The sequence below is a fragment of the Lutra lutra genome, chromosome X (assembly GCF_902655055.1).
Source record: "Lutra lutra chromosome X, mLutLut1.2, whole genome shotgun sequence".
Classification (NCBI taxonomy): domain Eukaryota; kingdom Metazoa; phylum Chordata; class Mammalia; order Carnivora; family Mustelidae; genus Lutra; species Lutra lutra.
The window spans coordinates 56,087,682-56,115,043 of NC_062296.1; the positions used below are offsets into that span (position 1 = coordinate 56,087,682).

The following is a 27,362-nucleotide window of genomic DNA, read 5'->3' on the forward strand; positions in this document are numbered from 1 at the left end:
TTATTTATTTGACAGATATCACAAGTAGGCAGAGAGGCAGGCAGAGAGAGAGGGGGAAGCAGGCTCCCCGCTGAGCAGAGAGCCCGATGCACGGCTCGATTCCAGGACCCAGGGATCATGACCTGAGCTGAAGGCAGAGGCTTAACCCACTGAGCCACCCAGGCACCCCGCAAATAGGACTTTCTAAGGATAGCAGTATTTGGCCTATTAACTATTTTCTGCACAAGATATAACTCAATTCCAATCAAATTCTCAGCAGGACTTTTTTGTAGATATAAACAAACTTTCTACAATTTATATAGAAAAGCAAAGGAACTAGAAAACTAAAACAATTTCGAGAAAGAAAAAGAACAGAGGTGGAAGGATCACACTACCTAGTTTTAAGACTTACTATAAAACTACAGGAATAAAGACAGTGTGATATTGGCAAAGTGACAGACACAGATCAATAAAGCAGAATATAGAAATAAGTATAGAAATAGAGCCACACATATAAGGTCAATTGATTTTTGGCAAAGGTGCAAAAGCAATTTAGTGGGAAAAAAGTATATTTTCCCACAAATGGTGTTAGAACAATTGGACATCCATATGCAAAAAAAAAAAAAAAAAAGAACTTTGACCTCAAAAACCTCATACTATACAAAATCTAAATCAAAATGGATTACAGATTTAATGTTAAAACTATAAAACTTATAGATAACATATGAGAAAATATTCATGACTTAGGTTTAGGCAGATAATTCTTAAAAAGCACAATCCATAACAGAAAACACTGAAAACTAGACTATCAAAATTTAAAAAAAAAAAACTTTTGCGCTGTGAAAAACCCAAATAAGAGGAAAAGGCTACAGACTGGTAGGATATATTTGTAAATCACATATCCAACACAGGGTTTATATCCAGAATATGTAAAGAACTCTCAGTAACTTGACACAAAGAAAATATACTATATGTTGGCTAATTAAACATAATTTTAAAAAAGGAAAAGCAAAGAAACTAACCCATTTAAGAAATGGGCAAGACTTAAAACACTTCACCAAAGAGGATAGATGGATGACAAGCAAGTATGATGTTCAACATTATTAGCCCTCGAGGAAATGCAAATTAAAACTATGGCGAGACTCCTCTACCCAGCTATTAGATGGCTTAAATTAAAAAATACTAATATCGGAGCGCCTGGGTGGCTCAGTGGGTTAAGCCTCTGCCTTTGGCTCAGGTCATGATCTCAGGGTCCTAGGACAGAGCCCCGCATCGGGATCTCTGCTCAGCAGGGAGCCTGCTTCCCACCCCTCTCTGCGTACTTGTGATCTCTGTCTGTCAAATACATAAAATCTTTTAAAAAAAATACCAAATGCTGACAAGGATACACAGCAACCAGAACTCTTATGTCCTACAGGTGGATCTCAAGGGAATTATGGTGAAGGATAAAAGTCAATCTCAAAAGGTTATGTACTGTATGATTCCATTTATATACCCTTTGTGAAATTACAAAGTTATAGATGTGAAAACAAATTAGGAGTTCCCAGGGACAGGAAGGTGAGGGGAGGAAGATGGCTGTTGCTATAAAAGGGTAACATGAGGGATCTTTGTGGTAATGGAACAGTTCTATGTCTCAACTGTGGTGGCAGTACTTACAAAATTTTCATGTTTGATAAAACTATACAGACTAAACACACACAACAAATAAATGCATGTAAAACTGATGAAATTTAAGGCCTGTGGACCTTAATTATGACACTGTATTACAGTTATGTGAAATGTTACCATCAGGACAAAGTAGGTGAAATGCACACAGGAATTCCCTATACTGTTTTTTGCAAATTCTTGTGACTCTTATTTCAAAACAAATGTTAAAATTTCATAGAACTATATACCAAAAAGTCCATTTTTATTTAAAATATAAAAATTAAAGTTATAAAAACACTATACATGTTTTCTAGAACTGTGATTCTCTATCAAAAGGTGTACATTAACATCACTTGTGGAGGGGTGCCTGGGTGGCTCAGTCAGTTGGGCATCTGTCTTCGGCTTGGGTCATGATCCCAGGGTCCTGCTCAGCAGGCTCTCTGCTCAGTGGAGAACCTGTTTCTCCCTCACCTGCCACTCCCCCTGCTTGTGCTCTCTCTGACAAATAAATAAAATCTTAAAAAAAATTACTTGTGGAGCTTTATAAAAATATATGTGCCCTGAAGACATGAACAGACATTTCTGCAAAGACATCCAAATGGCCAACAGACACATGAAAAAGTGCTCAACATCATTCAGCATCAGGGAAATACAAATCAAAACCACAGTGAGATACCACCTCACACCAGTCAGAATGGCTAAAATTAACAAGTCAGGAAATGACAGATGTTGGCAAGGATGCAGAGAAAGAGGAACCCTCCTACACTGTTGGTGGAAATGCAAGCTGGTGCAGCCACTCTGGAAAACAGCATGGAGGTTCCTCAAAAAGTTGAAAATGGAGCTACCCTATAATCCAGCAATCCCACTACTGGGTATTTACCTTAAAGATACAAATGTAGTGATCCAAAGGGGCACATGCACCCGAATGTTTATAGCAGCAATGTCCACAATAGCCAAACTATGGAAAGAACCTAGATGTCCACCAACAGATGAATGGATAAAGATGTGTTTTATATATATATATACACACACACACATATATATACATACATACACAATGGAATACAATACAGGCATCAAAAAACCTAAAATCTTGCCATTTGCAATGACGTGGATGGAACTAGAGGGTATTATGCTAAGCGAAATAAGTCAATCAGAGAAAGACAATTATCATATGGACTCTCTGATATGAGGAATTTGAGAGGCAGGGCAGGGTCATGGGGGGAAGGAAGGGAAAAATGAAACAAGATGGGACCAGGGAGGGAGACAAACCATAAGAGACTTTCAATCTCAGGAAACAAAATGAGGGTTGCTGGGCGGGGGGCAGGGGAGGGATAGGGTGGCTAGGTGATGGATATTGGGGATGGTATGTGCTATGTCGAGTGTTGTGAATTGTGTAAGACTGATGATTTATAGATCTGTACCCCTGAAGCAAATAATTCATTATATGTTAATAATTTTTAAAAATATATGTGCCCCTTCACCCAAAAAATACAAAAACACTAATTCAAGGGGATACACACACCCTTATGTTTATTGCAGCATTACTTACAATAGCCAAACTATGGAAGCAATGCAAGTGTCCATCGATAGATGAGTGGATAAAGAAGATGTGGTATATATACACACAATGAAATATTATTCAGCCATGAAAAAGAAGGAAATCTTGCCATTTGCAATAACATGGATGGAGCCAGAAAGTATGATGCTAAGTGAAGTAAGTCCATCCAAACAAGACAAATACCATATGATCTAGCTCATATGTGGAATTCAAGAAACAAAACAGAAGAGTAAAGGAAAAAAAGAGAAAGACAAACCAAGAAACAGACTCTTAACTACAGAAAATAAACTGATGGTTACAAGAGGGGAGGTGGGGGGGATGGTTGAAATAGGTGATGGGGATTAAAGAGTACACTTATGATGAATAAAATAATAATTTTTAAAAAAACAAAAAATATATGTATATGCCTGCACCACACCCCCACAATTCTGTTTGGATAATATGGGATGGATAATATGGACCTGGGCATGTGATTCTATGATCCATGCACTAGAAGTGTACCCCTAAAGCAGACGACTACCACTTGAAATGGAGGAATAATATACACACAAATATTAACAGTGGTTCTGAGTTGTGGGATCACAGGTAATTATATTACTTTCCTATGATGAATGTGAATTTTTGTGCAATAAAAATAACAACAAAGGCTTTTTTAAAAAAGATTCAGTTCCTGAGGGTTGCTGGGGGAGGGGGCGGGGATAGGGTGGCAGAGTGATGGACAATGGTGAGGGTTATGTGCTATGGTGAGTGCTGTGAATTTGTGTAAGACTGACAATTCACAGACTTGTACCCATGAAACAAATAATACTTATGTTAATAAATAAATAAAACTAAATTTTAAAAAAGATTCAGTTCATCATTCCAGCTAGTAGAGATATTTCATCTGATATCCATTTATTTCCTGTCCCTACTCCTAGTCTCATGCCATGCAATATTTGATGAGTTTATCTTTTCTGTTATCATTTACATCACTAATAAAAATGTTGATTAGAACAAAGTCCACTGGCAATCTTCTAGAAATCTCCTTCTAGCTTAATAATGATCAGCAATCGCTGGGATCAGTTTTACTTATGTAAGATCTACCCAAATTCTACTCTTTTTTAAAAGATTTATTTATTTATTTGAGAGGGTCAGGGAAAGAGGGGCAGAGGGAGGAAAGAGAGAGACAATCTCAAGCATACTCCCCACTGAACATGGAGCCCAGTGCAGGGCTTGATCTCACTACCCTGAGATCATGACCTAATCCAAAACCAAGAGTTGGACACTCAACTGACAGAGCCACCCAGGCACCCCCTCAAATTATGCTCTTATCTAATTCATTATTATTCATTATTTCCATAAGATGAGAGGCATTTTCATGCTTTACTGATATCCAAATATATCATGTCTACTACATTTTCCTGGTCTGTTACTTCAAAGTGACCCTGAACCACCCCTCTCATACTCAGTAAAGGATATTAAACTATATTACCTTTTCTTCCTAATTATGTAGCTAAGACTCTTCTGGGCATAGCCTATGCCTTATATTTTCTTGCAAATGCCACAGCAAGCCATTCGATTTCATTCATTCAACAAATATTTATTGATACTCCACTATGTGCCAGGTACTATTCTGGACTCTCCTTCCTTTATGTAAAAGGATAACTAAGTACTCATAGCAATATTCCCTCAACATCCAACCCCAGGCAAATAGCTACCTACCATGTCTGGTCCTGCCATGTCTGCCACACTGTCCTTCCTATCACCAATCTCACCCAAAACTTGAAAGGCTTTGTCACCGACCCCTATCCAAATCATGAAAAAGACTTTGTAAAATTCTGATAATGATTGAACTACCGTACCATCATTGCCTTTTCTAGAAGTACTGTCTCCTTCCGCAGGGTTCTCACAGGATCATATGTATAACATCCTTATAGTACCTAGGGTATTCTATTTTTTATTGTACTCATCTGTCTGCATGTCTTATCTTGCCTCCTAGATCATAAGCTCCCTGAAGGCTCAGGTCTGTAGGCCCAGAAAATTTTTACCATGCTTAGCATCTGGTGATACTGAATGAATAATCAATAAAGAAAAGAGCAGCCCCTTAAAGCACCAGTTGTCAGGCTTACCTGCACCTCTACAAGCCAGTCCACAAGAATGGCCCTCATGCAACTGCTGATGTCAGTCTGCCTGTTCATGTATTTTTTAAGTATGAACTTTTCCTGGCAGCAATAGAAAAAGAAATATTAATCTATAAACTCTCCTTATAGTTCAAAAAATGTAATTTAAGAAAAAAAAATACTTGCAACCAATATCTCAGAAAAAGAAATTGTCACAATGTAATTAACTTCTTCAGTTCTAACTCCTTATTTTCAGCTGGTATCAGATTGGCTGGTATCAGCCAATCAAAGTCTCCTCTTCCAGACAGTTCTAGTAATGCTTGGGAAATGGATGCACATCATATTTAAGCATCAGGGTAGATATGGAGGAGCCTAGGGGGAGTATGGAATATGGACAGGAATATACCTATCAATAAATACCAAAGAGGTTCCGCCCCTTCTTTGCAATTCAATCTAAAGTAGAGCAGTGCTTTGCAAACTTTAACACATACCACCTGGGGATCTTTAAAATTCACATTCTAATTTAGAAGGCCTGGGTGAGGCTAGATTTCTGCATTCCTAACAAGATCTCAAGTGAAATTGACACCACTGAGTTAAGGCCCATACATGTAGTATAACAAAGTTATCTCTTACTTCCTCCAAGCTACACCAGGAAAAAGTAAAGGATCTGGAGTCAGTTAATCAAATGTTATGTCTGTAGAGAGAAGACAAGATATTCATCTTCGCTCTTACGCATGGCCTGCTAAAATTTTAGTTGTTAGATAATCTTGGTTCCTCTGTTCCATTGAGAGAGAGAGAGAGAGAATGAGAGAGAGAAGAAAATTTGCCATCAATGAATTTTAGTGGTCAAGGAAACTGGCTGATTTTAAAGAGGAAGAAAGTGTCACCAGTTTGGAGAGTGATTTCACGTATGTCGCCAGAAACTTGCATAGAGAAGGGAAAAGATCTCTAAGAGCAGTCACTCAGAAGACGACTACTATTTTTATGTCTGAGATTGTCTCCTCAACAATTAGAGATGCAGACTTATGGTCTTCAAGGTAATCAGACTTTTAGCCCATATTCCAGCTCTACCATATACTTGTGTGATTCTGAGCAGTTTCTCCAATCTATAAAAAGGAGATAATAATACCTACCATCATGAAGTTATTGGGAGAATTAAACAAGACTTTAGCCCCAATGTCTAACTTATGGTAAGCTACCAGTAGATGTCAGTTGTTGCTGTTATTATTGTAATCATCATTATTACCTCCCCTTTCAACTTATATTTTGAAGGATGGAATGAGACCTAGAAATCCTTCAGCTCCAACAGCCACCAACATACCTCTCTCTCCTTCATGTAACTGAAGATATCCTTGGCATATATGGGGTTGAAAAATGGATCACTGTAGTTATTGTCAATATCCTCTGATGGGGTTACCTGCTTGGAAATCGCCAAAAAGATGTTAGAGGGAGAAAGATTCCAATGAAGGCTTAGCACATACACATAAAGCATGCCCTCCTTTCTTCCCAGTGTCATCTTCTGCTAAGTTTCCTCAAGCCTCATATATCCTGGGCCACAACAGAGCACCCCCTTGGTCCTTTAATACTCATACTGCTAAATGACCAAGAAATGTTTAATCCTTCTTGCACATGACTGCTCTGCCCTAGGAACTAGGCATCATTTTTACAGGTAAGCTCAAGACTCTCCAGGAAAAATACTCTCATTTTACTATTTCAACTTGTGTCACATATCTTCTTAGGTCACTTGTTTTGTCCCAATGCTTTGATCTAACCCAATTCATCTTCTTGGTAGCCTTTTCCTCCCTTCTACACTTCTACCCAGTTTGTTTTGTCTACAAGAGGGGTATTTCTCCTCCTTTTTGCCAAATCTCATTCCTTCATCCTTCCAATTTTCAACTTAAATACCAACTTCCTTGGGAGATGCCTCTGTGGGCTTTACTCGTCTTTGACTGGAATCTACTGTAATGCAGATTGCAATTACTAAGAAAGGCAATTTACACACACACACACACACACACACACACACACACACACATATTCCAGATCCTTGTGGGTATTCCTGGAATAAATACTTTCTAATTGTTTGGGTGTATTTTAATTCCAGTTGGAAAGTCAAGAGATCCCACAAGGCCAACTTGATTTACTATAGCTTACTATATACAGATCAATTACCTAGGAAGGCAAAAAAAAAAAAAAATCTCTTTGCTAGCAGCTACCTACAGGACAACAAAGAACACATCATCTAATTTAAGAAGAAAGAGAAAGAATACCTCCTTCTGTGACCTCTTGCCCCAAGATGAGGAAGGTTTATTGGAACTGGATTCACAAGCACTGGACGTGCTTGTGGTATTGAACTTGTCCACACTGGACATGCCTGTTCTGGATTCAGAGGCTGTGCTGGACACATGTGAGCTGGTTTCAACTTGGAGGATCAGGAAATCTTTGAGAGAGTTATCTTCCTTTTGGGTGGTATTCTCTTGCAAGGCCAATGGCTCCTTTAGGGACAACTCCTTCCCAATGGTGGGTTTCTCATCCAATGCAAATGTTTCCTTGACATGGAATGTCTCATTGAGGGTAGGTTTCTCCTGAAAAGGCTCCTTGAAGAGGGTCTCCTTCTCACTGCTGGGCTTCTCCTGCAAGGCCAAAGGCCCCCACGGGGTAGCCTCTTCCTCAACTGTGGGATTCTCCTGCAAGACCAAGGACTCCCTTGGGATGGTCTCCTCAGTGCTGGGCTTCTGAAAAGCCAGTGGTTCCTTAATAAGGGACTCTTCATTGGTGATATTCTCTTGCAAGGCCAAATGCTTCTTCAAGAGGAACACCTCCTCCTGAACAGTGGGTTTCTTCTTTAAAGATAACTGCTCCTCAGTGCTTGTTGCCACCTCAGTGGAGACTTCCTCCTTCAGAACTGATGGTTTATTTAAAAGGGATTCCTCTTCAGTAGTGCTTTTCTCCTGCAAGGCCAACAGCTCCTTCAAGGAATCCTCTTTGGTATCAGTCTTCTGCAAACCCAAAGCCTTCCAGAAGAGGGACTCATCTTTGTTGGTAGGTTTAACATGCAATGAAAATGGCTCCGGAGAAAGGAATTCCTCCTCAGTAGTAGGCTTCTCCTCTAAAGTCAATAGTTCCTTAATATACAATTCTTCTTCAGTGGTGGTCTTTTCTGGCAAGGCCAGTGGCTTAGTTGAGAGGGACGCCTCCTGCAGAGTGGTGTGCTTCTCTTTCAAAAGAGATGGATCCTGGAAGAGGAGCTCCTCTTCAGTTATAGACTTTTTATTAAAAGGCAATAGCTTCTTAAAGACTGACTCTTCTTCAGAGGTGGTGTTCTCTGAGACCAGTGGCTTCTTTAAGAGGGACATCCTCCCCTGAGTGATTTGCTTTTTCTTTAAAGATAACGGTGTCTTGGTAAGGATTGTCTCCTCAGTTGAAGACTTCTTCCTAAGTGACACTGGCTCCATAAAGAAAGAATCCTTATCTTTGCTAATCATATTCTGCAAGTCCAACAGTTCTTGGCAGATGGACATCATTATTTGACTGGCACACTTTTTCTTCTTTAAAGATAAAGGCTCCTTGGTAGAGACCGCCTCATCTCTGATATGTTTCTTCCTAAACGGAACTGGTTCTATAAGAAATTCATCTTCACCATCAACATTCTCCTGCAATGCCCCTGGCTTCTTCAAAAGAGCCACCTCCCCATGCGGGGTATGCTTGTCTTGGAAAACAGGTGATTCCCTGATGAGAGACTCCTCCTCAGTGGTAGACTTATTTTTAAAGGACAAGGGCTCCTTAATGAGTGACTTCTCTCCAGAGGTGATCTGCAATACTAGTGGCATCTTCAAGTAGGACACCTTACCCTGACTAGTACACTTTTTCTTCTTTAAAGACAATGGCTTTTCGGTGGGGATTGCCTCCTCGGTGGTACATTTCTTCTTAAAAGCCAAAGTCTCCTTTAAAAGTGACTCCTCCTCAGTTAGAGTCTTTTGCAAGGTCAAAGCCTTCTTCAAGATGGACACCTCCTCTTCCATGCTGTGCTTCTCTTGTAACATGGATGACTCGTGGAAAAGGGACTCCTCAGTTGTGTCCTTCTTCTTAGAGGATCGTGGTTCCTTAATGAATGACTTCTCTCCAGATGTGGTCTTTTGCAATACTAGTGGCTTCCTCAAGTGATACATCTTCCCCTGAATGGTAGACTTCTTTACAGGTAATGGCTTCTTGGTGGGGTTTGTCTCCTTGGTAGTACGTTTCTTCCTAAGGGACATTGGCTCCATAAGAAATTTATCCTTAGTGTCCTCCTCCTGCAATGCCTGTGGCTTCTTCAAGAGGACCACCTCCCCACTAGTGGTGTGCTTCTCTTGCAATGCAGATGGTTCCTGAAAGAGAGACTCCTCCTTAGAGGTAGGCTTCTTTTTAAAAGACAATGGCCCTTTAATGAGTTTCTTCTCTCCAGAGATAGTCTTTTGCAATTCTAATGGCTTTTTCAAGTGAGCCATCTGCCCTTGAATAGTACACTTCTTCTTTAAAGATAATGGCCTCAAGATGAAGGCTGCCTCCTTGCTGGTAGCTTTCTTCTTGAAAGCCAGTGGCTCCTCAATGAGAGACTCCTCTTCAGAAGTGGTCTTCTGCAACACTAGTGGTTTCTTCATATGGGACACTTTCCCCCGAGTGGTATACTTCTTCTTCTTTAAAGATAACACCTTCTTGGTGGAGGTTGCCTCCTCTGTTCTAGGCTTCTTTCTAAAGTTTGTTGGCTCCATAATGAAGGAATTCTCTTCAAAAGTGATGTCCTGCAAAGCCAAGTCCCCCTGATATGTGCTCATCTTCTTTAAGGATAATGTTCCTTTGGTGATGGCTGCCTCCTCAGTCTTATGCTTCTTCCCAAAAGTCATTGGCTCTACAACAAACTCATCATTGCTGTCAGCCTCCTCCTGTAAGGATAGTGGCCTGTCCATGAGGGATACCTCCCCCTGATTTGTGGACTTTCTTAAAGAAAATAACCTCTTGAAAAGGCTTGTGTCCTCAGTAGTGAGTTCCTCTTTTAAAATTAATGGCTTTTTGAAAAATGATACCTCCTCAGTAGTGGTTGTTTTAGAGATGGTAGGTATCTCCAGACTGAGTGGTTTCTCCATAATATTTGGTACCAGGCTAGTAGAAACTACTACTGGTGAATGTTCCGGCTTATAACTGTAAAGGAAACAATGTCTGAGTAAGAAGAATGTAGTTCCTAGAATCCTCACCAACCATCTCATTTTGTTGCTATATTTACCAAAGCTATAAAAGGGGAAAGGGCTTCAACCTCAAGGGATAGATTAAAGGGTAAAAATCAATGGGTACCATAGAGAATCAACTAAGTAGCACTCTGTATAGTTTCTATGGCCTAGGTTCTCACACTTTTCTGAAAAATTTCCCCTAAAATCCATGTTGTGCTTTACTATATATGAATTATTTCCTTTATTTATATAAAGTCTTTATTCTAAAACCACACTGTGTGAGTTATTTGCTATTATATCAGTCTCCCTCAGTAGCTATATTTATTTATCTTTGTCCATCAGCACCAGGCATCTGGTAATATGTAGGCTGAAATTAATATTATTTGAAGGCTTGTGAGAAAGTTATAAGAGAGAGCTTAGGAAGGCTTAGAAGAGAAAGGTGGGCTGGTACTTAATGTTGGTGGTATCTAACCACATCCCCTTCAACCTAAGCTATTCATGAGATACTTTCCCAGTGGAGAGAATAAAAAGACCACAACAGACATTTGTTCACAAGGATCAGATTCAAAGCTTTGTTTTGAACAGGACTTCATGTCCAATTAGTAACTAACCTAGTGTGACCAAATCACTGGAGGACTAGAAATCAGAATAAGAGAGAATTTAAGGCAAATACAATCATCAGTCTGAACAAGAGTAAATGCCCCCAAAACTAGATATCATCTGATTCCATTTATATGAAATGTCCAGAATAGACATACCCATAGAGGTATATCCATAAAAGAAAATAGATTGGTGGTTGCCTATGGCTGGAAAAGGTCAGGGAAGTGGGGTAGAATGAGAGGCTGGAAAGGAAAGGGACTACTAATGGGTTCAGGCCTTTTTTTGGCAGTGGGGGGTTGAAAAGTTCTAAAATTCGATAGTGGTAATGGCTGTACAACCCCATAAATAGAATTTAAAAATCACTGTATTTTTTTAAGAAGTGCCTAGAGAGGTTCCACATGGCCAGATAGATTCCAGGTCCCTCCTGATGAGAACAGCCTTCAGATAACCTAGTTATGATAAAGAGTATGCCTTCTAGAGCTAAAACGCCTAGATTCAAATCCTGGCTCCTCCACTTACTGGCTAGGTGACACTGGGCAAGTTAACTGTCTGTGCTTCACTTTTTTCACCTATACAATGGGGATCGTATTACCTCCTTTATAGGGTTATTGTGAAGATTTGATTAATTAATATGCAATAAAAACATGTAAAACAAAGAACAGTTCAAAACTAAATGTATATCAATAAATCAGCTTAGCTAGATAAAAATGGACAAATTCCTAAGAAGACACAAACTACCAAAACTGACTTAAAAAGAAAATAGAAAACCTGAGTGGACTTATAACACAAAAATATTGAATTAATATAAAAACTACCCACAGAGAAAAGTCCAGGCCCAGAAGGTTTTGCTGGGGAAGTCTACCAAACATCTAAATCAATACCAGTTCCTCGTAAACCACCCCAAGAAATAGAAGATATAAGAACAGTTATCAACTCATTCTATGAAGCCAATATTACTCTGATACCAAAAACAAAGATATCACAAGAAAATTATAGTCTGGTATCTCTTAAAAATATAGGTACAAAAGTCCTCCACAAAATACTAGCAAATCAAATCCAGCAACACATAAAAGTATTATATACACCATGACCAAGTGGGATCTGTCCCAGGAATACAAGATTAATTTAACATCCAAAACTCAATTCATGTATCAAACCATTTAACAAAAGAAATACAAAACTTATATTCTGAAAAGTACAAAAATGTTGCAAGAATTTAAAGGTCTAAATAAATGAAAAGACATCCCATGTTTGTGGGTTGGAGGAGTTAGTATTAAGATGGAAATACTCCCCAGACTGATTTACAGATTCAAGACAACTTCTGTAAACATCCCAGTGGAAACAGACAAGCTGATTCCAAAATTTATAAGGAATTGCAAAGAACCCAGAATAGCCAAAACAGTCTTGAAAAGGAGGAACAAATTGGAAGAGTCACACTTCCTAATTTCAAAATGCACTACAGAGCAACAACAGTCAAGATATGTGGTACTGGCATAATGGCAGATGTGTAGATCGAAGGAATAAAATTGAGACTTCAGAAATAAACACTTTCATTTATAGTCATTTGATTTTTGACAAGGATGCCAAGATAATTTGGTGGAGAAAGATTAGTCTTTTTAACAAATAGTAAAAAAAAAAAAAAAAACAAACAAACAAAAACATAGTGCTGGGACAACTGGATATCTACATGTAAAACAATGAAGTTAGACCCCTAACACACACTAACAACAAAAATTAACTCAAAAGGAGTCAATAACCTAAAGAGCTAAAACTTTAAAGCTCTGCAAAGAAAATCTTAAATCTTTGTAACCTCTGATTTGGCAATGGTCTTTTATATAGAACACCAAAAGCAAAAGCATAAGGAACAAAGGAAAAAAATAAATTGGACTTCAACAAAATTAAAAACTTTTGTGCCTCAAAGGGTACCAACAAGAAAATGAAAAGACAACTCACAGAACAGATGAAAATATTTGCAAATTACATATCTGATCGGAGACTTATAGCTAAAAAATATAAAGAACTCTTACAACTTAAAAATGAAAAGCTCAACAACTAGATTTTTTAAATGGGCAAATGATCTGAATAGACATTCCTCCAAAAGGTATGCAAAAGGCAATAAGCACATGAATGATGCTCAATATCATTAGTCATCAGAAAAATGCAAATCTGGGGGCACCTGAGTGGCCCAGTTGGCTAAGCATCTGCCTTCAGCTTGGTCATGATCCCAGGGTCCTGGGATGGAGCCCCACATCAGGCTCCCTGCTCAGCTAGAAGCCTACTTCTCCCTCTCCCTCTGCCTGCAACTCCCCCTGCCTATGCTCTCTCTGTCAAATAAATAAACAAAATCTTAAAAAACAAAAGAAAAATGCAAATCTAAAGCAGTGAGATTCCACTTCACACCCATTAGAATGGCCATGATAAAAAAAAAATAGTAAGGGTTGGCAAGGATGTATAAAATTGGAAACCCTCATACAGTGCTAGTAGGAATGTAAAATAGTGCCACCGCTATGGAATACAGTTTGGTAGCTCCTCATTGAGATCAACACAGAATTACCATATGACCCAACAATTACATTCCTAGGTATATACACAAAATTATCGAAAATAGGTGTTCAAAAAAACCTCGTACACAAATGTTCATAGCCACATCATTCACAATAAGCAAAAGGTCGAAACAATCCAAATGCCCACCAACTGAAGAATGGATAAGGAAAGTAAAGTATATTCACACAATGGGATATTATCGGTCAACAAAAAGTAATGAAGTACTGATACCTGAAACAACGTGAATGAAGCTTGAAAACACAATACTAAATGAAAAAAGCTAGACACATAAGACCACACATTGCATAATTCCATTTATATGAAACGCCCAGAATAGGCAAAGCTATAGAAACAGAAACAAGGTTAGTGATTGCCTAGAGCTGGGAAGGATGGGGGAATTGAGAGGTGGTAGCTAAAGATACTGAAGGGGTTTTTTGTTGTTGTTTTTTGGGGTTTGTTGTTTTTTTTTTGATTTATGAAAATGTTCTAAAATTCATTGTGGTGATGGCTACATAACTTCAAATATACTGAAAGCTTTCAGTACATAATGTGTGAACTACACACATTAAATGGAAGAACTGTATGGTATGTAAATTATATCTCAATAAAGCTGTTAGCAAAAAAGCTCACTTAGAAAAATGTGTGATTATAGTGAGCTCTCAATAAATGTCAGCCACTAGTTCTAGTGCTATTAATTAAGATCCCTTCCACTGAACCCTAAATGAAGGCAAGAATGTTTATGGTATTTTGTAAGGATTTCCCTGCTAAAGTCAGAATTATAAAAGAAAATCAGAAGAAAATAATTCAGGGAATTAAAGTCAAAATACACATAGAAATCCCAGGAATTTCATTTCAGCAAAAAACTAAGTAGGGATAAATGCTATCTGGTTTGATTTCTTTTGGCTAGATAATTAGAAAAGTGTCTTGTAGACCTACCATGTTAATTTCCTGGAATTCCCCAACTTTTTCTCTTACTCTTTGGAACCCATGCTTAAGCCTATAGCTAATTTATTCTTTTCCTTCCTGAAAGTAATTCCCACCAGAATGAGGACAGGCTATAGAAAGGACTCACTCCACCCTCTAACTCTTCTTCTAATAAAAGTTTTCCTAGAGGTAAATCCTTTTTCTAACCCAAATGAAAATACTCATATCTACTTGCAGAACCTGTGAACAGTTCCCTGCAACATCTGGAAAACATAGGTTTTTGGCCTAGAGAGATAGTAATTTCTCTCCAGTAACAAGGGACAAACCTCTCCCAAAAGCTTCTAATGAGATAAGCAGACTGGCAAGCTATCAGCCAGCTGCTGAGTATCCCCTGGAAAATTACCACCACAATCTCAAGCGCAGACTAGCTCAAACAGGGACTGAATTACTAAAAGAGAGAAAAGATGAATACAAGACCTTTTGGCAAACTTCCCAATGACAACAGCTCCTTCAATATGCACATGCCATGGAAAGAGAGAGAAGAGGCCCATAACACTTCAGCAACCACATCTGGGCTCACCACAGCACCCAAGGGTTAGTGTGGCAATCACCACTATGGCTCACTAAACATGTTCTCAGTGGAGGACAACAGGAGGTCAAAAGATGTCACATACTCTTCTTTACTATCTAAAATACTGCCATCTGAGTCTCTTCTTACTCACCTTTCCTTATTCATCTCATTGTTTTTGGCCAACCCAAGAGCAGGTGTGTTCCCTTTTATCTTCTTGGAAATATCCTTAACAAACTCCTTATTGGCTTCCTTCTTGAGCTGGGCAGGCTGACTTTGAGAAGCCTGCAAAAAACATGGGAGGCAGGGAGAAGGAAGCAAGGAAATCTAGAGAACCACAAATTACCTAATAGGTAGCACTTATAGGAATGTTTTGACCCACATCCCCACCTTGGACACTTCGTTTGGGTGTTCCCAGGAGTAATAATCAAAATATCCCACAACCAGTGTGGCACTGGTGCCAACCAATCAAAATGGAAGCTAGCAATATAGTAGTACTGCTACATATTAGCCAAATAGCAGCCTGAAGTGACTCCAAGATACACAGAATGTAGTTCTGATCTCCATGTCAGGTATACTGGCTGGAAAAGTCCCCAAAAGATGTTTTGTTAATATCACATTCTACTTTGACTCCATGAGACATTTAGAGGGGGGAAAATGTAACATAACTGGCTTTGCTACCTGGGTCTACCAAGATTGACTAGCTTTTCAGGGTAGGCCTCTAAGACAACACTACCTGTGACACATCTATCCCATCATTGAGGGGATTTTTATTTAACATGGGGCTTTGGGGAGCTCCATCATAAACTCTAATCATAACAAATTCTATCAAATAGTAGAAGAGATCATGAGATTTTGAATAATACCAATAAAAATGGAATATAATTAGGTTCAGTTTGTTTCATTTAAAAGTTATGGCTTTAAAATGAAATAAACTGAACCTAATTATATTCCAAACAAATACCATAATCACACTAAGGGATAAAGAAAAAGAAAACAAAAGAAAAAACAAGAAACAACTAATCCAAGTAAACACAGTTTTTGACTATATACCCTCAACATACACATCCTCAATCAGGATGGGTTTCTGGAGTGGCAGAGAATATTACAAATAAATGTGGAACTCTTTTTTTTTTTTAAGAGTTATTTATTTATTTGTCAGAGAGAGCACAAGCAAGGAGAGCTGCAGGCAGAAGGAGAAGCAGGCTCCCCACTGAGCAAGGAGCCGGATGCAGGACTCATCCCAGGATCCTGGGATCATGGCCTGAGCCAAAGGCAGACACCTAACTGATGCCACCCAGGTGTCCCAAATTGGAACTCTTTTTAACAGGTTTATTATGATGGTATGGATGAAGTAATTTTGAAATCCTTTTAGTTGTGTTATAGTACTGAGTAAATGTGTTGATGTCCTCATTGTAGAAGAAGGAACATACAAATATGGATTGGGGAATGCCAGGAAAAACCCTGTGTACTGGAATGGGAGCTGTGTAAATTCATGATTTCTTAAATAGGTATATGTATATATACATCTGAATATATGGGTATATGTATAAATGTGTGTGCATCTGTGTATACAGATATATGTATATGTATATTTATGTACACATATATGTATATGTGTATATAAAGATTTGGTTTAGACAAAATCATAAATGGATGCTAAATCTAGGGGAAATTTTGATGAAGAGCAAATTATTTGCAGGCTCTTAAGAGTGTATCACCACTTATTAGCTGCAAGAGGAAAAAAAAAATAAACAGTATTATACAGTGAGAACCAGATAATATCCTGACTGGGTGACTAAAACTTAATATCACCAGTGAGAGACAGATGGACATCATGTGCCTCCAGATGTGATATCCTACAAAGGACAGAGTATCACCTATACAGTATCCCAACCAAGAATGTGTAACATCTAGTCACATGGGAACATCAGACAAACACAAAATGAGGAATGTCCTATTTTTTTTTAAGATTTTATTTATTTATTTGACAGACAGAGATCACAAGTAGGCAGAGAGACAGGCAGGGAGAGAGGAGGAAGCAGGCTCACTGCTGAGCAGAGAGCCCAACGTGGGGCTCGATCCCAGAACCCTGGGATCATGACCTGAGCCGAAGGCAGAGGCTTAACCCACTGAGCCACCCAGGCGCCCCAGAATGTCCTATTTTTAAAAGGGTGTCCAGGGGTGCTTAAGTGGCTGAGTTGGTTAAGCATCTGCCTTCAGCTCAGGCCATGATTTCGGGGTCCTGGGACTGAGACCAAAGTTGGGCTCCCTGCTCAGCAGGGAGTCTGCTTCTCCCTTTCCCTCTGTGCATGCTCTTTCTCTTCCCTCAAATAAATAAGTAAATCTTTAAATATAAATAAAAGGGTGTTTAAAAGGGACTGTATTTTTCAAAAACGGTAATGTCAATGAAAAACAAAGACAGGCTATGGAAACTTTCCAGATTAATAGCAGCTAGAGACTCTAAAAATAATAATATATTATACATTAATTAATTGAATTTAAATTTTAAAAAATACATACACATTTTTTTAGAAGCAGCTAAAGAAATGAGAAGTAAATGATACTACACTGTATCCTCTACTGGAGGGTAAAAGTACTTACAACATTGACCTTATAAGGTCAACTGAAAAAATTGGACTATGGATAATAGATTACATAAAAATAATGTATCAATGTAAATTTATAAAGTTGTTAACAGTACTGTGGTTATAGAACACAATTTCTCAGGGGCACCTGAGTAGCTCAGTCAGTTGGGTGTCTCTTAGTTTCCGCTCAAGTCATGATCTCAGGGTCACAAGATGTGGGCTCCATGCTCAGCAGGGAATCTGCTTGAGATCCCCTCCCTCCCCCTCCTTTTGCTCCTCCCCCTGCTTGCAGTCACACACACTCTCTCTCTCTAAAATAAATAAATAAATTTTTTTAAAAAGACAATTTCTCTGAGGAAATATGCACTGAAGTACTTAGGGGTAAAAAGCCATGACGTATGTAAGTAAATGGGATAAAATGTTAACTATAGGTTAATCTAGGTGAAGAGTATATGTATATCATTTGTACTACTATTTATTTTTGCAAATTTTTGCAACCTTGAAATTATTTCTAAGTGAAATATTTAAAAATATGTCTTCGTATCATCAGATCATAATAAGCAACTGCAATCCAACAGGGAATTCTTTCTTAGGTCCTCAAGTTATCCACCTCTGCTTCTCAAATAGTTTGGCACTGTTTTCATTTTAACTTCTTACCTAAAGTTTTACAAACTCCCTATATGTGCAACTGAGATTCAGAATTAGAAAAGAATTGCATTCTTGGCAGGAGAGATAAGACCCCAACACCCAGGGTGAAATTCTCTACTTGCCATATGTGAAGGTTCAAAGCACTAATAATCTCAGATCTAACTAAACTCAAGGGGAGGGGACCCTAATCTGCATTTCCCTACAACTGTTTGACAAAAAAAATAAGAAAGTTGTGTCCTACTGACACAAAATCATTTAAGTAAATGTGGATATAGACCCTATCTCCTTGTCTACTGGCTTAGGACCAGCTCTTACACATCAAAAGTCTTTCCCATGCTGGAATGATAAAGGCGAGGGAAAGAAAAACACAGATTAATTAAAACAGATCAACTCTTTGGCATGCCAGGACTTTACTGGTGAATGCTGAGGAAAAAAAAAAAAACCCAGATGTGTGAACATGGAGACTTAGTATACTGACAGGAATACAAACAGGAAGAAGCAAATAATCATAGAGGGGATCCCCAAAATTCAGAAAGAAAGGAGCCCACACCTTCAAATAGATGAGCTCAGACATCTGCAGAAATGCCCAGTCCTAGGAAGGGCTTAGGCACATTGTAATGATGGGACTTTTTTTTGGAAAATACCAAAGACCATTCAAGGTTACCAAAATGAATCTTCAAAACTTGAATGCAAAAGGGAATTGGACTGAGTTTCTGGAAAGCTAGAGGCAGAGCTACTGCTCAGAGATGCCTTGCTTCTCACACTTCCACCCTGGATACAGATGTGGCCTAACAGATCATTGCATTGAGTTGGAGAACCAGAAGAGCTGTGGATGATATCTGCATGTATTTCCTATTAGCTTGTGTTTGTTCTCTATGAATGGCAATATAAACTTCATGAAAAAAAAAAAAAAGGACTGAGACATAGCAAGAAATCATCTCATATGCTGTGAGAACTTGCTTTGCACAATGTCACCACTCTTCCATCAGGGACTCTGGGGGTCAAGGGAAGCCACACCAACATGAGCTGCATCTGCTTCAGATTTGTGTGGCTACCTTATTTCAGCCAAGTTTCTAGATCCATGGTGAAACAACTCAGGAAACAAATCTAGCATTACAGGTCTGTGTGGAAACAACCAACCAAGCCACAGTAAATCTGAAATTATTCAGAATGCTGTAACCCAATCATAAATGTTCTAATCTGTATGGGGAGGAGACTATGTTAGTACAAAGGTGGTCCCATAGCAGCATCTAAAGAGCAGAGATCCAAAGAAGAGAACTTTGCCAATGCTTATCCAATCCTGCTCAAGGGGGTAAATTATTTTCTAGTAGATAAAAGTATTCTGGTAGCTACAGAAGGACACCCTACTATGGAGGGCAGGAATAGCTCACCGGGGTTTCTCTGTATCCTAGATGAAACAGACTTCAAAAACAACATTGAGCAAGTCCTGATCTGTAGACATAATTATGGTATCTACATTACAGAAATAAATGAGGATTAAGGGAGTTGATACAGGAAAAAGTGCTTAGAATAGTGCCAGGCACCTGGTAAACCCTCAGTAGTCATAGTTATTATTTTCTAAAACCAAAGATTACCTTTGGCCCAATTCTACATTCAATTAGTAACAGTTTAACTATCAGTGCTGGGTTTTGCTGGTATCTTAATAATACCAGAAGGTAGTAAACTCAACAATCCTCTTCAAAATTGAGTTTCTCAAATCTCCACGTTGAAGACTAGATCACGGAACAGTAGTCCTCAATGGTTCTGTACGTCAGAGGGCATTTTTGATTGTCACTGTGAATGGGATGCTGCTGGAATTTAATGCCAGGAGCCAGACATACTGTGGCTGAGGACAGTCCTACATAATAGAAAAACTACTGCACCAAATGCCCATAGTGCTTGAATTGATAAACACTGCCTTGAACTACAATATATCCATCAAGATACTTATGTCCAAGGCCTAGACAGCTAGTTGAGCCATGACTGGACTTAATCTAAGTGCAAGATCCCTTATATTTATATACAATTATATACAATTTTGTATCTGATAATCACTCTGTCTGCTGCTTCCAGAAAGTTCAACAAATTAATCCAGATGGTATGTGCCAGCAGAAGAGCTCCTGCAGCTTCTGAAATTGGATCATTTATTCCAAGTAAAATTGGCTCTCAACATTCTAGAGAGGGTCAGTGTCTGGTAACCCAGAATGATCCCTTAAGGAAGAGGTTATCTCAGCCATATGCAAAACCATAGCAGGGGACTGGACTAGCGTACTCACATTGGTGAGATCTTCAAAAGCTGATCTCTTTTTGCATCGTCTCTTAGGTGAAGATGAAGAAATCTTTGCTTGGTAATTCTCCCCTATCTAAAAAAGTAAAAGAGGTAAATGAGGATATCTAATAATGAACACTTTTCAGGGGCTTTGGGTCATCTTTGGAGCTCAGGGGAAACTCCAGAATCTCCAAGCAACTAGAGATGTATATAATAAACCCCAAAAAACTACCAAAGGAAATTTTGGCACTCACTGCTGCTTAGAGAGTCTCTGAAGGAGGTAATCATTGATCATGGGGACAAAACTAGCATGATGATATTCAGTGTAACCCCTAGAATGAGCAAAATGGCTTGGTAAAGTTTTTCCTCTTAGTTCTCTCATTTTTATGGTTATCCGATCCAAAATTAACAACCACCACCACCATCCTGCCATTCCCAGTCATTCCTTTAATATGGATGCTCTCAAGTAAATCAGTTCAGTAATGTAACAAATATTCAAGTATCTCTTATGTTAAGTATTTAAGATATTCCCAATAAGGACAATAACACACATACCTAGATACTGATCCAGGATAACCTCTTTACTAGCTGTTGACCTTGGACAAATCGCTTACTCTTTCAGGCCCAATTTGCTTATCAGTAAAATTGAAATGGTAACCTTATTTGAGGATCAAATGAGAGAATATGTGTTTTTTATAGTCTGTATAGAGGTGCTTGGGTGGCCCAAATTTGTGTTTTGAGAAAGGAGTTTGGTAATCCATATTAACCTCTAATTGTCAGTGTCTATGAAGGAGAGGTAGTGGACGGGAGGAGAGGTGAATATTTTGGAGCAAAGGGGGCTTTCTTTCTGGGTATTGTTCATCTGTGCATGCCTTACCTGACTCCCAAATGAATAAGATCATTTCTACGGGGCTACAGGTTAGGATAAATCACACTATAGGGCTCTTCTACTCTCTAACAGTTTTTCTTTGGTGAAAGCCTCCAAAGTATCAAATTTCTTCTACGAAATGAGAACCCTGCCCTACATAGATCAGAGAGTTGCTATGATGTGAAGCAGAACATTAGGGTCACACCATCTTTTGCTCTGTTTTTCATCTACATCATGAACAGTTAATACGTAACACAGTAAGTGATCAGAAAGTTTAGAGAACTGGATTCATAGTACAATAGACCAATCTAGCATAGCAGAGCAATCCTGAAAGGGCCAAGAAGAATTACTTCTATTTTCTAATTGATTAAGCTAAGAAATCAGTAAATTATTAGTCTTTCATCTAGTTCATGATAAATAATCCTAGCGGAAATAATTAGCAAAAATAAAATATTTGGTGGTTACACAAATCTCACAAATTAGCTAAGAAATACATTGTCAGTCTGCTATCCAATTCCCACTTAATATTACCAGTAGAAATAATCAGCCCCAAATAAAATTCACAGGTAAATGTGAACTCAATAAAACTTAGATTTATAAAATGTGCCCCCAGAAAGCTGGATTTGGAAAAATAACTGCCACAAAACAAAACTTATTATGGCAGAACTCTAATCAGCAAATTCAAGATGGCCAAAAATCTGATCAAATCTTCCTTGCCAAATTTATATATAGAAAAATTTAGCCCCTCCATGAAAATCATTTTAGTAAAACAAAAAATGAAAATGATTAGAAAATGTTTATCTATGCCGAGAGAACACCAGTCAAGGAAATTAAATTGGCTTAATGATGTTTGCTCCAGGAAATACTCCCTTAATGACAATTCATCAGTCTTAGTAAAACTCTGATTAAAATATGTACGGTGACAAACTCTGATTAAAATATGTACGGTGACAAACAAAGTCAGAATGAAAGTGTCAAACTATCTACAAGGTCAAAGAATAATACATTTGTTGACCTAATCTTCACAGTCTCCCCAGGATGCACCAAGCAGCCTCCCAGCAAGGTACTTTGAGCATCTCCCAGAAATTAAGAGTATAGACGTGATCATTAATGAGAGCTGAGTATTGTTTGCTTTTGAAGGACACCCTTCATTTCAGCTATGCATTTGTGGAAAAGGAGAGTTCACACATAGAATCCAAGTTCTAATTTGCTAGTCTTCTTAAACTACAAGAGCTACCACTCCTTCCCAATTTCTCAGATTAAACAACACATATTCAGAAAGATTTAGGGGTGAGGATAGGGACTCAACCAAAACAGGAAGAAGCTACTCCAGGCACTATTGGGAGAGACGGCGTGCTCTAACCTTTTCAAACTGGCCATGATCACTGGGCACAATTTTTCTGGCCCGCAATTTCTTAGTCTCAGGGTTGGAGCTTTGGGAAGGTAGTGGCAGTGGCATCTTTCACAGGTTCAGCAGTGTCTCTCCAAGATAGGGCTGCAATCAGAAAGGGACTCTTTAAAACACCATTCACCAGAAATACTGCCGAACTCTCTGAAAACTCCTGAGAATACCCAGTTTCTCTCTAGGATCTCTAGAAAAACATATACTTTGAGTTGAGCAGATCTGTGTTTAAATCTTAGTTCTACCACAATTAACCTTAGGCAAGTGAAAAACTCCCTGGGCTTCAGTTATCTCATCTGTAAAATGGAGAAAAGTATACCTACCTCTGCAGGGTACTGTTCAAATTAAACAAGACACTCTATCTAAAAAGCCCAGCACAGTGCCTGTCACCCTCTGTGGGCACTGGAACTGTGGCCTGCCTCCTAGTTTAGGCCTGGGAACACGTCACATGAGTGTTATGCATTAAAAATGATCAAGAACATGCAGATCATATAATATAGAAGACAGCTGGAAGGGTTAATGTTCTTTAAAAGGCATAGGGTCCTGGCACAGCAATTACAATGAAGCTACAGAGAAGATGCTAGAACACACCATGAACATACACATATGCCTGATAGGTCAGAGTATTCAAAGACGGCATTCAACCAAAAGAAACCGCAATCTGGTTCCAGAGACACCTGGTAGGGAAAAAAAAAATTCAAAAGATGAGATAACAATAGAAGGAATTAACTTATTGAAAATCACTTGACATAAAAATTTAACCGTCATTACAGCCCTTGAGAGAGTCCTATCTTTGTCCCATCTAGGTGGGGGACCTCATTCTACATTCTTTAAGGTTCTTTTTTGTGAGTCCTCAATAGTTTGGATCCACCTAGGTGTCTTACGAGCAAATGCCATTATTAGGAGGAATCGGGTTTTGGATATACAAGAGACCCCTCCCACTCAGATGCAATTGCCCTTCCAAACTCACCCACATTCAATCTCCAAATTCAAATGCATTTGACAAAGAACAGGCTCATCTAAGCAAGACCCTAAAGCAATGCAACAAGCTTACCATTCTGTACCAGATATTTCCAGCAATTGTGATATTAATGCAAATAAATCATGCATCTTATCCTGTAAGTAGTCACATGCACAACTCTAAATGTAACATTAAAATGTGTCAAATGATTTAATAAAAGTAAATAAAAAGTATTAGAGAAACACAATGGAAAGTCAATAATCTTCTTGGGGAAACGGGTGGGAGAAGGCTTCATAGCAGAGGTTATACATAATCTAGACTTAAATGACAAAGAGGTTCCCAAGTAGAATGCGGAGCTTTCCCGGAAAAGAAAGTCTGAGCTCAAGCTGAGGCTTGAACATGCTGAGCACAGCAGGTGCAGGGACACCCCAGCTGTCTGGAGTGTGGCATATAAAGAATGTAATTGGGGAAGAGTTAGAAAGGGGCTGAATGCTAGGCTGGGGCCAGGCTGGTGAGAAAGGGAAGCAGAGAAGACTGCAGCTTGAGGAAAAGGTTTAAGAAAGAAGAAAAGCTGATTTTGGATGAACTATTAAACATTTTGTCAGTCAAGAAAAGTCAGTACAAGTCTGTGCCTTTACATTTATTACCTCAGTTGACCCTCACAACAAAACTGGGAGGGTACACAATACAAATACAGTTCTTTTCCATTTTAGAGGCCTCGATGTGTTAAGGGACTTACTACACAGGACAAACTATTAAGCAGCATAGATCCCCCAGCTCTTTCCAGGGCTCTTCATAAAAATACCAGGAAGTCTCTCCAATCATACTTAAAAGCACTCTAAAAACAGTCCATGGTCCAAAGCGAAAGGCTGCATTGTAGTAGTATAAGGAGACAGAATGCACATATTTTTTTAAGAAGCAACTGGATTTCTAAACCAGACAACTTAGCATCTTTGAGCCTTAATTTTTCTCATTTGCAATAGAGGAATACCACCATTTACTTGCCGAAGCAGAAGTAAATGTGTATGTGCAAAACTTAACCCAGAGTAGGCCCTCAAAATAAGTGATGAATCTTACTTTCCCTCTCTTCGCCCAAATCCACACCTATTTTCCATCTCATCTTTCAAAACTCAGCCAAGCAGCAATTAAGCCAAATTGGGTGCACCCACCCTTAACTGTGTTCTATGAAAACCACTTGCCCTGCTGTTATTATTCACACCTCAGACCATTTTTTTATGGATGACCGAAGACTCGTGTTCTGAAACTTTTATCTTTCAAGGGGAAAGAAAAAATAGAAAGAACTCAGCAGCCTAGAAAACTTTCAGCTGATGATATCACAGGGTAAGTAAACCTCAGAGAGAATAAGCTTATTCAGATGATATTCATACACCACTGTCATTTTACCTGACACTGATCACTTGCTTTGGGGGACATGCACAGTGACTTAAGTAACTCATTTGTCTGCCATTAGGAAGGAGGAGGGGATTGACACCACTAAAAACAAGTTTTCATTAAGGGACATTCAACAGAACATTCTTGACTTCTACCACCTACAGAACGGGCTCTTACTTGGACGAGAAAATTATAATCCTTTACACTTTCCAGACTTTCCATCTTCCACACGTATACACTGATAAGTGTGGAAAACTCTACTGAGCACCCCAGGACCAGTGCTAAAACCCAAAGAGGGGCAAGTGGGCTCATTTAGAAGCCCAGTTGCTTAGACTCCAAAACTATAGGTCAAGACAGTCTACAGGAAACAACAGCAACTTCATTTTATATCTAAAAGCAGGTTACAGATAGCAAGACACTGGGGAGAGAATGCAGCGTGGTGTCCATGAAAGCAGCACTCGGCTGGGAAGAATGCCTAGGATCTAGCTCTAACTCTGCCCCTGGCTGGAGGGATGATGCTAGGCAAGTCCCTTTTCCCTCTCTAGGCCTTTGTTTCCCCACCTAAGAAAATGAGGCAATGGGACCAAAGGAGCCACCTAGCTATTCAAACCATGGTCAACAGACCAGCAACATTAGCATCACCTGGGAGCTTGTTAGCAATTTAAAATCCCAGGCCTCAAGCTAGACCTACCAAATCTAAAAATGCAAGTTAACAATATCCCCTAGGTGATTTGTATGTACTTCAAAGTTTAAGAAGCACTGTTCTAGGGTCCTTTGACCTCTGACATTCTAGGATCCTAAGTGGACCAAAGCACAAAGCAGTGGGAAAGCCCAGAGCTGCAACGGTTGAAGTAGGGGATAGAAGAGAGCCAGTGGAGATAAAAGCGGTAAGAAGAGAGAGAGAGCACACGTTTCCATCCTCCTTCATACCCTCCGACCTGTAATTCAAAAGACGTCCCGCAAGTAGCACAGACTTAAATACCTCCCGTGGATGAAACTGATCCTCCACACTTGCACTTGTGAAAAGACTTTTTTGTAGATGTCCTCTGATTCAGGCATGTTGTACTGTTCTATCTGAAAGCTAGGACACAATCTCATTTCTTTTGCCATCTCACCCTCGAAAACACACTCCCTGCCCAACTTCGCGCAAACTGCTGACTGACAGCAGAACAAAACAAAGGTTTCACGGCAGGGATGCCTTGCCTGCCGGCAAGAGAAGACAGCGTGTTAACAAGGCGCTGGAGTGGTGCTCAGGCATCAACCCGCTTGTGACAGGGCCGGACATTCGAGCGGGCAATATAAGCTCAAACGCGCCTACCTCACACCGAGACTGAGGGCAGAACAGGAAAGATCACGGACGCACTCCTAGACCAGGAGAGGCCCAGGAAATGAACGGAGCTCCGTGTTGTAGCGACCTGTGTCCTTCTCAACCTGGCCTGTGCTCGCTCCAATCTGCCCAGTAGCGAATTTTGAAAATTACAGCCCCAGCAGGAAGCGCGGTGGTGATTGGTCAGCAGGGGGGGCCAATCAGCGGGCACAGCTGGGACGTCTGCTCCCCTAGCAAGGAGGGGCGGGGCTGGGTAATTTTAAATTGAGTTCTGCAGCTAATAGACTTCGCATTGGGGCGTGGTTTCGAGTACAATTGGTTGAACCCGGCAGGGCTGACCAGCGGAGTACTGGGTCGATTTAAAGAGGCGTTTTTATTTAAATAATCGTGTTGGAGGATGGGTGTGAGAGTGGCTGCAAAATGCAGATTAAGACCGATTAAAACATTAATATAATAACCCTCTGTAGAGTTAAATGTTAACTCCTGCTGGCTTCACAGATCACCTTGTGAGGGAAGCAGGGCAGAAATTATTGCCCCTATTTTATGGATAAGCATCCAAAGTGAAGTAGAGCTAATAGTAGCTAGCATTAATTTACCACTACCTCTGTGCTAAACGTTATAAATTTTTATTGTTTTAAGTCCTATCCAAAAAGATAGTTACTTTTATTAGTGCCATTTTACAGATAACAAAATTGTAGCTTGCTCACCGCCCAATATTACAAACCTGCGTTGTGGCAAAGCCAGTATTAAAATTCAGATATTCTCATTCATTTCACTCACT

At 39.3% G+C, this 27,362-nt stretch overlaps 1 protein-coding gene across 4 annotated transcripts in view; it reads right to left on the bottom strand.

The window, feature by feature from the left end:
- Positions 1–26,710, bottom strand: part of CCNB3 (cyclin B3) — a 48,707-nt gene extending 21,997 nt beyond the window's left edge. The window contains exons 1-7 of one of the 4 annotated variants that reach the window (XM_047716484.1): positions 26,573–26,710; positions 22,863–22,994; positions 20,639–20,725; positions 15,281–15,411; positions 7,557–10,464; positions 6,608–6,706; positions 5,296–5,388 (exon numbers count right to left, since the gene is read on the bottom strand). In XM_047716484.1, coding sequence (XP_047572440.1) covers positions 5,296–5,388; positions 6,608–6,706; positions 7,557–10,464; positions 15,281–15,411; positions 20,639–20,725; positions 22,863–22,958 — 3,414 coding nt within the window. In that variant the 5' untranslated portion in view covers positions 22,959–22,994; positions 26,573–26,710. Of the gene's footprint in view, positions 1–5,295; positions 5,389–6,607; positions 6,707–7,556; positions 10,465–15,280; positions 15,412–20,638; positions 20,726–22,862; positions 22,995–23,503; positions 23,699–26,572 lie in introns of those variants that run through there. The other 3 variants (XM_047716485.1, XM_047716483.1, XM_047716486.1) reach the window with 3 other exon arrangements.
- Positions 26,711–27,362: the final 652 nt, after the last annotated feature.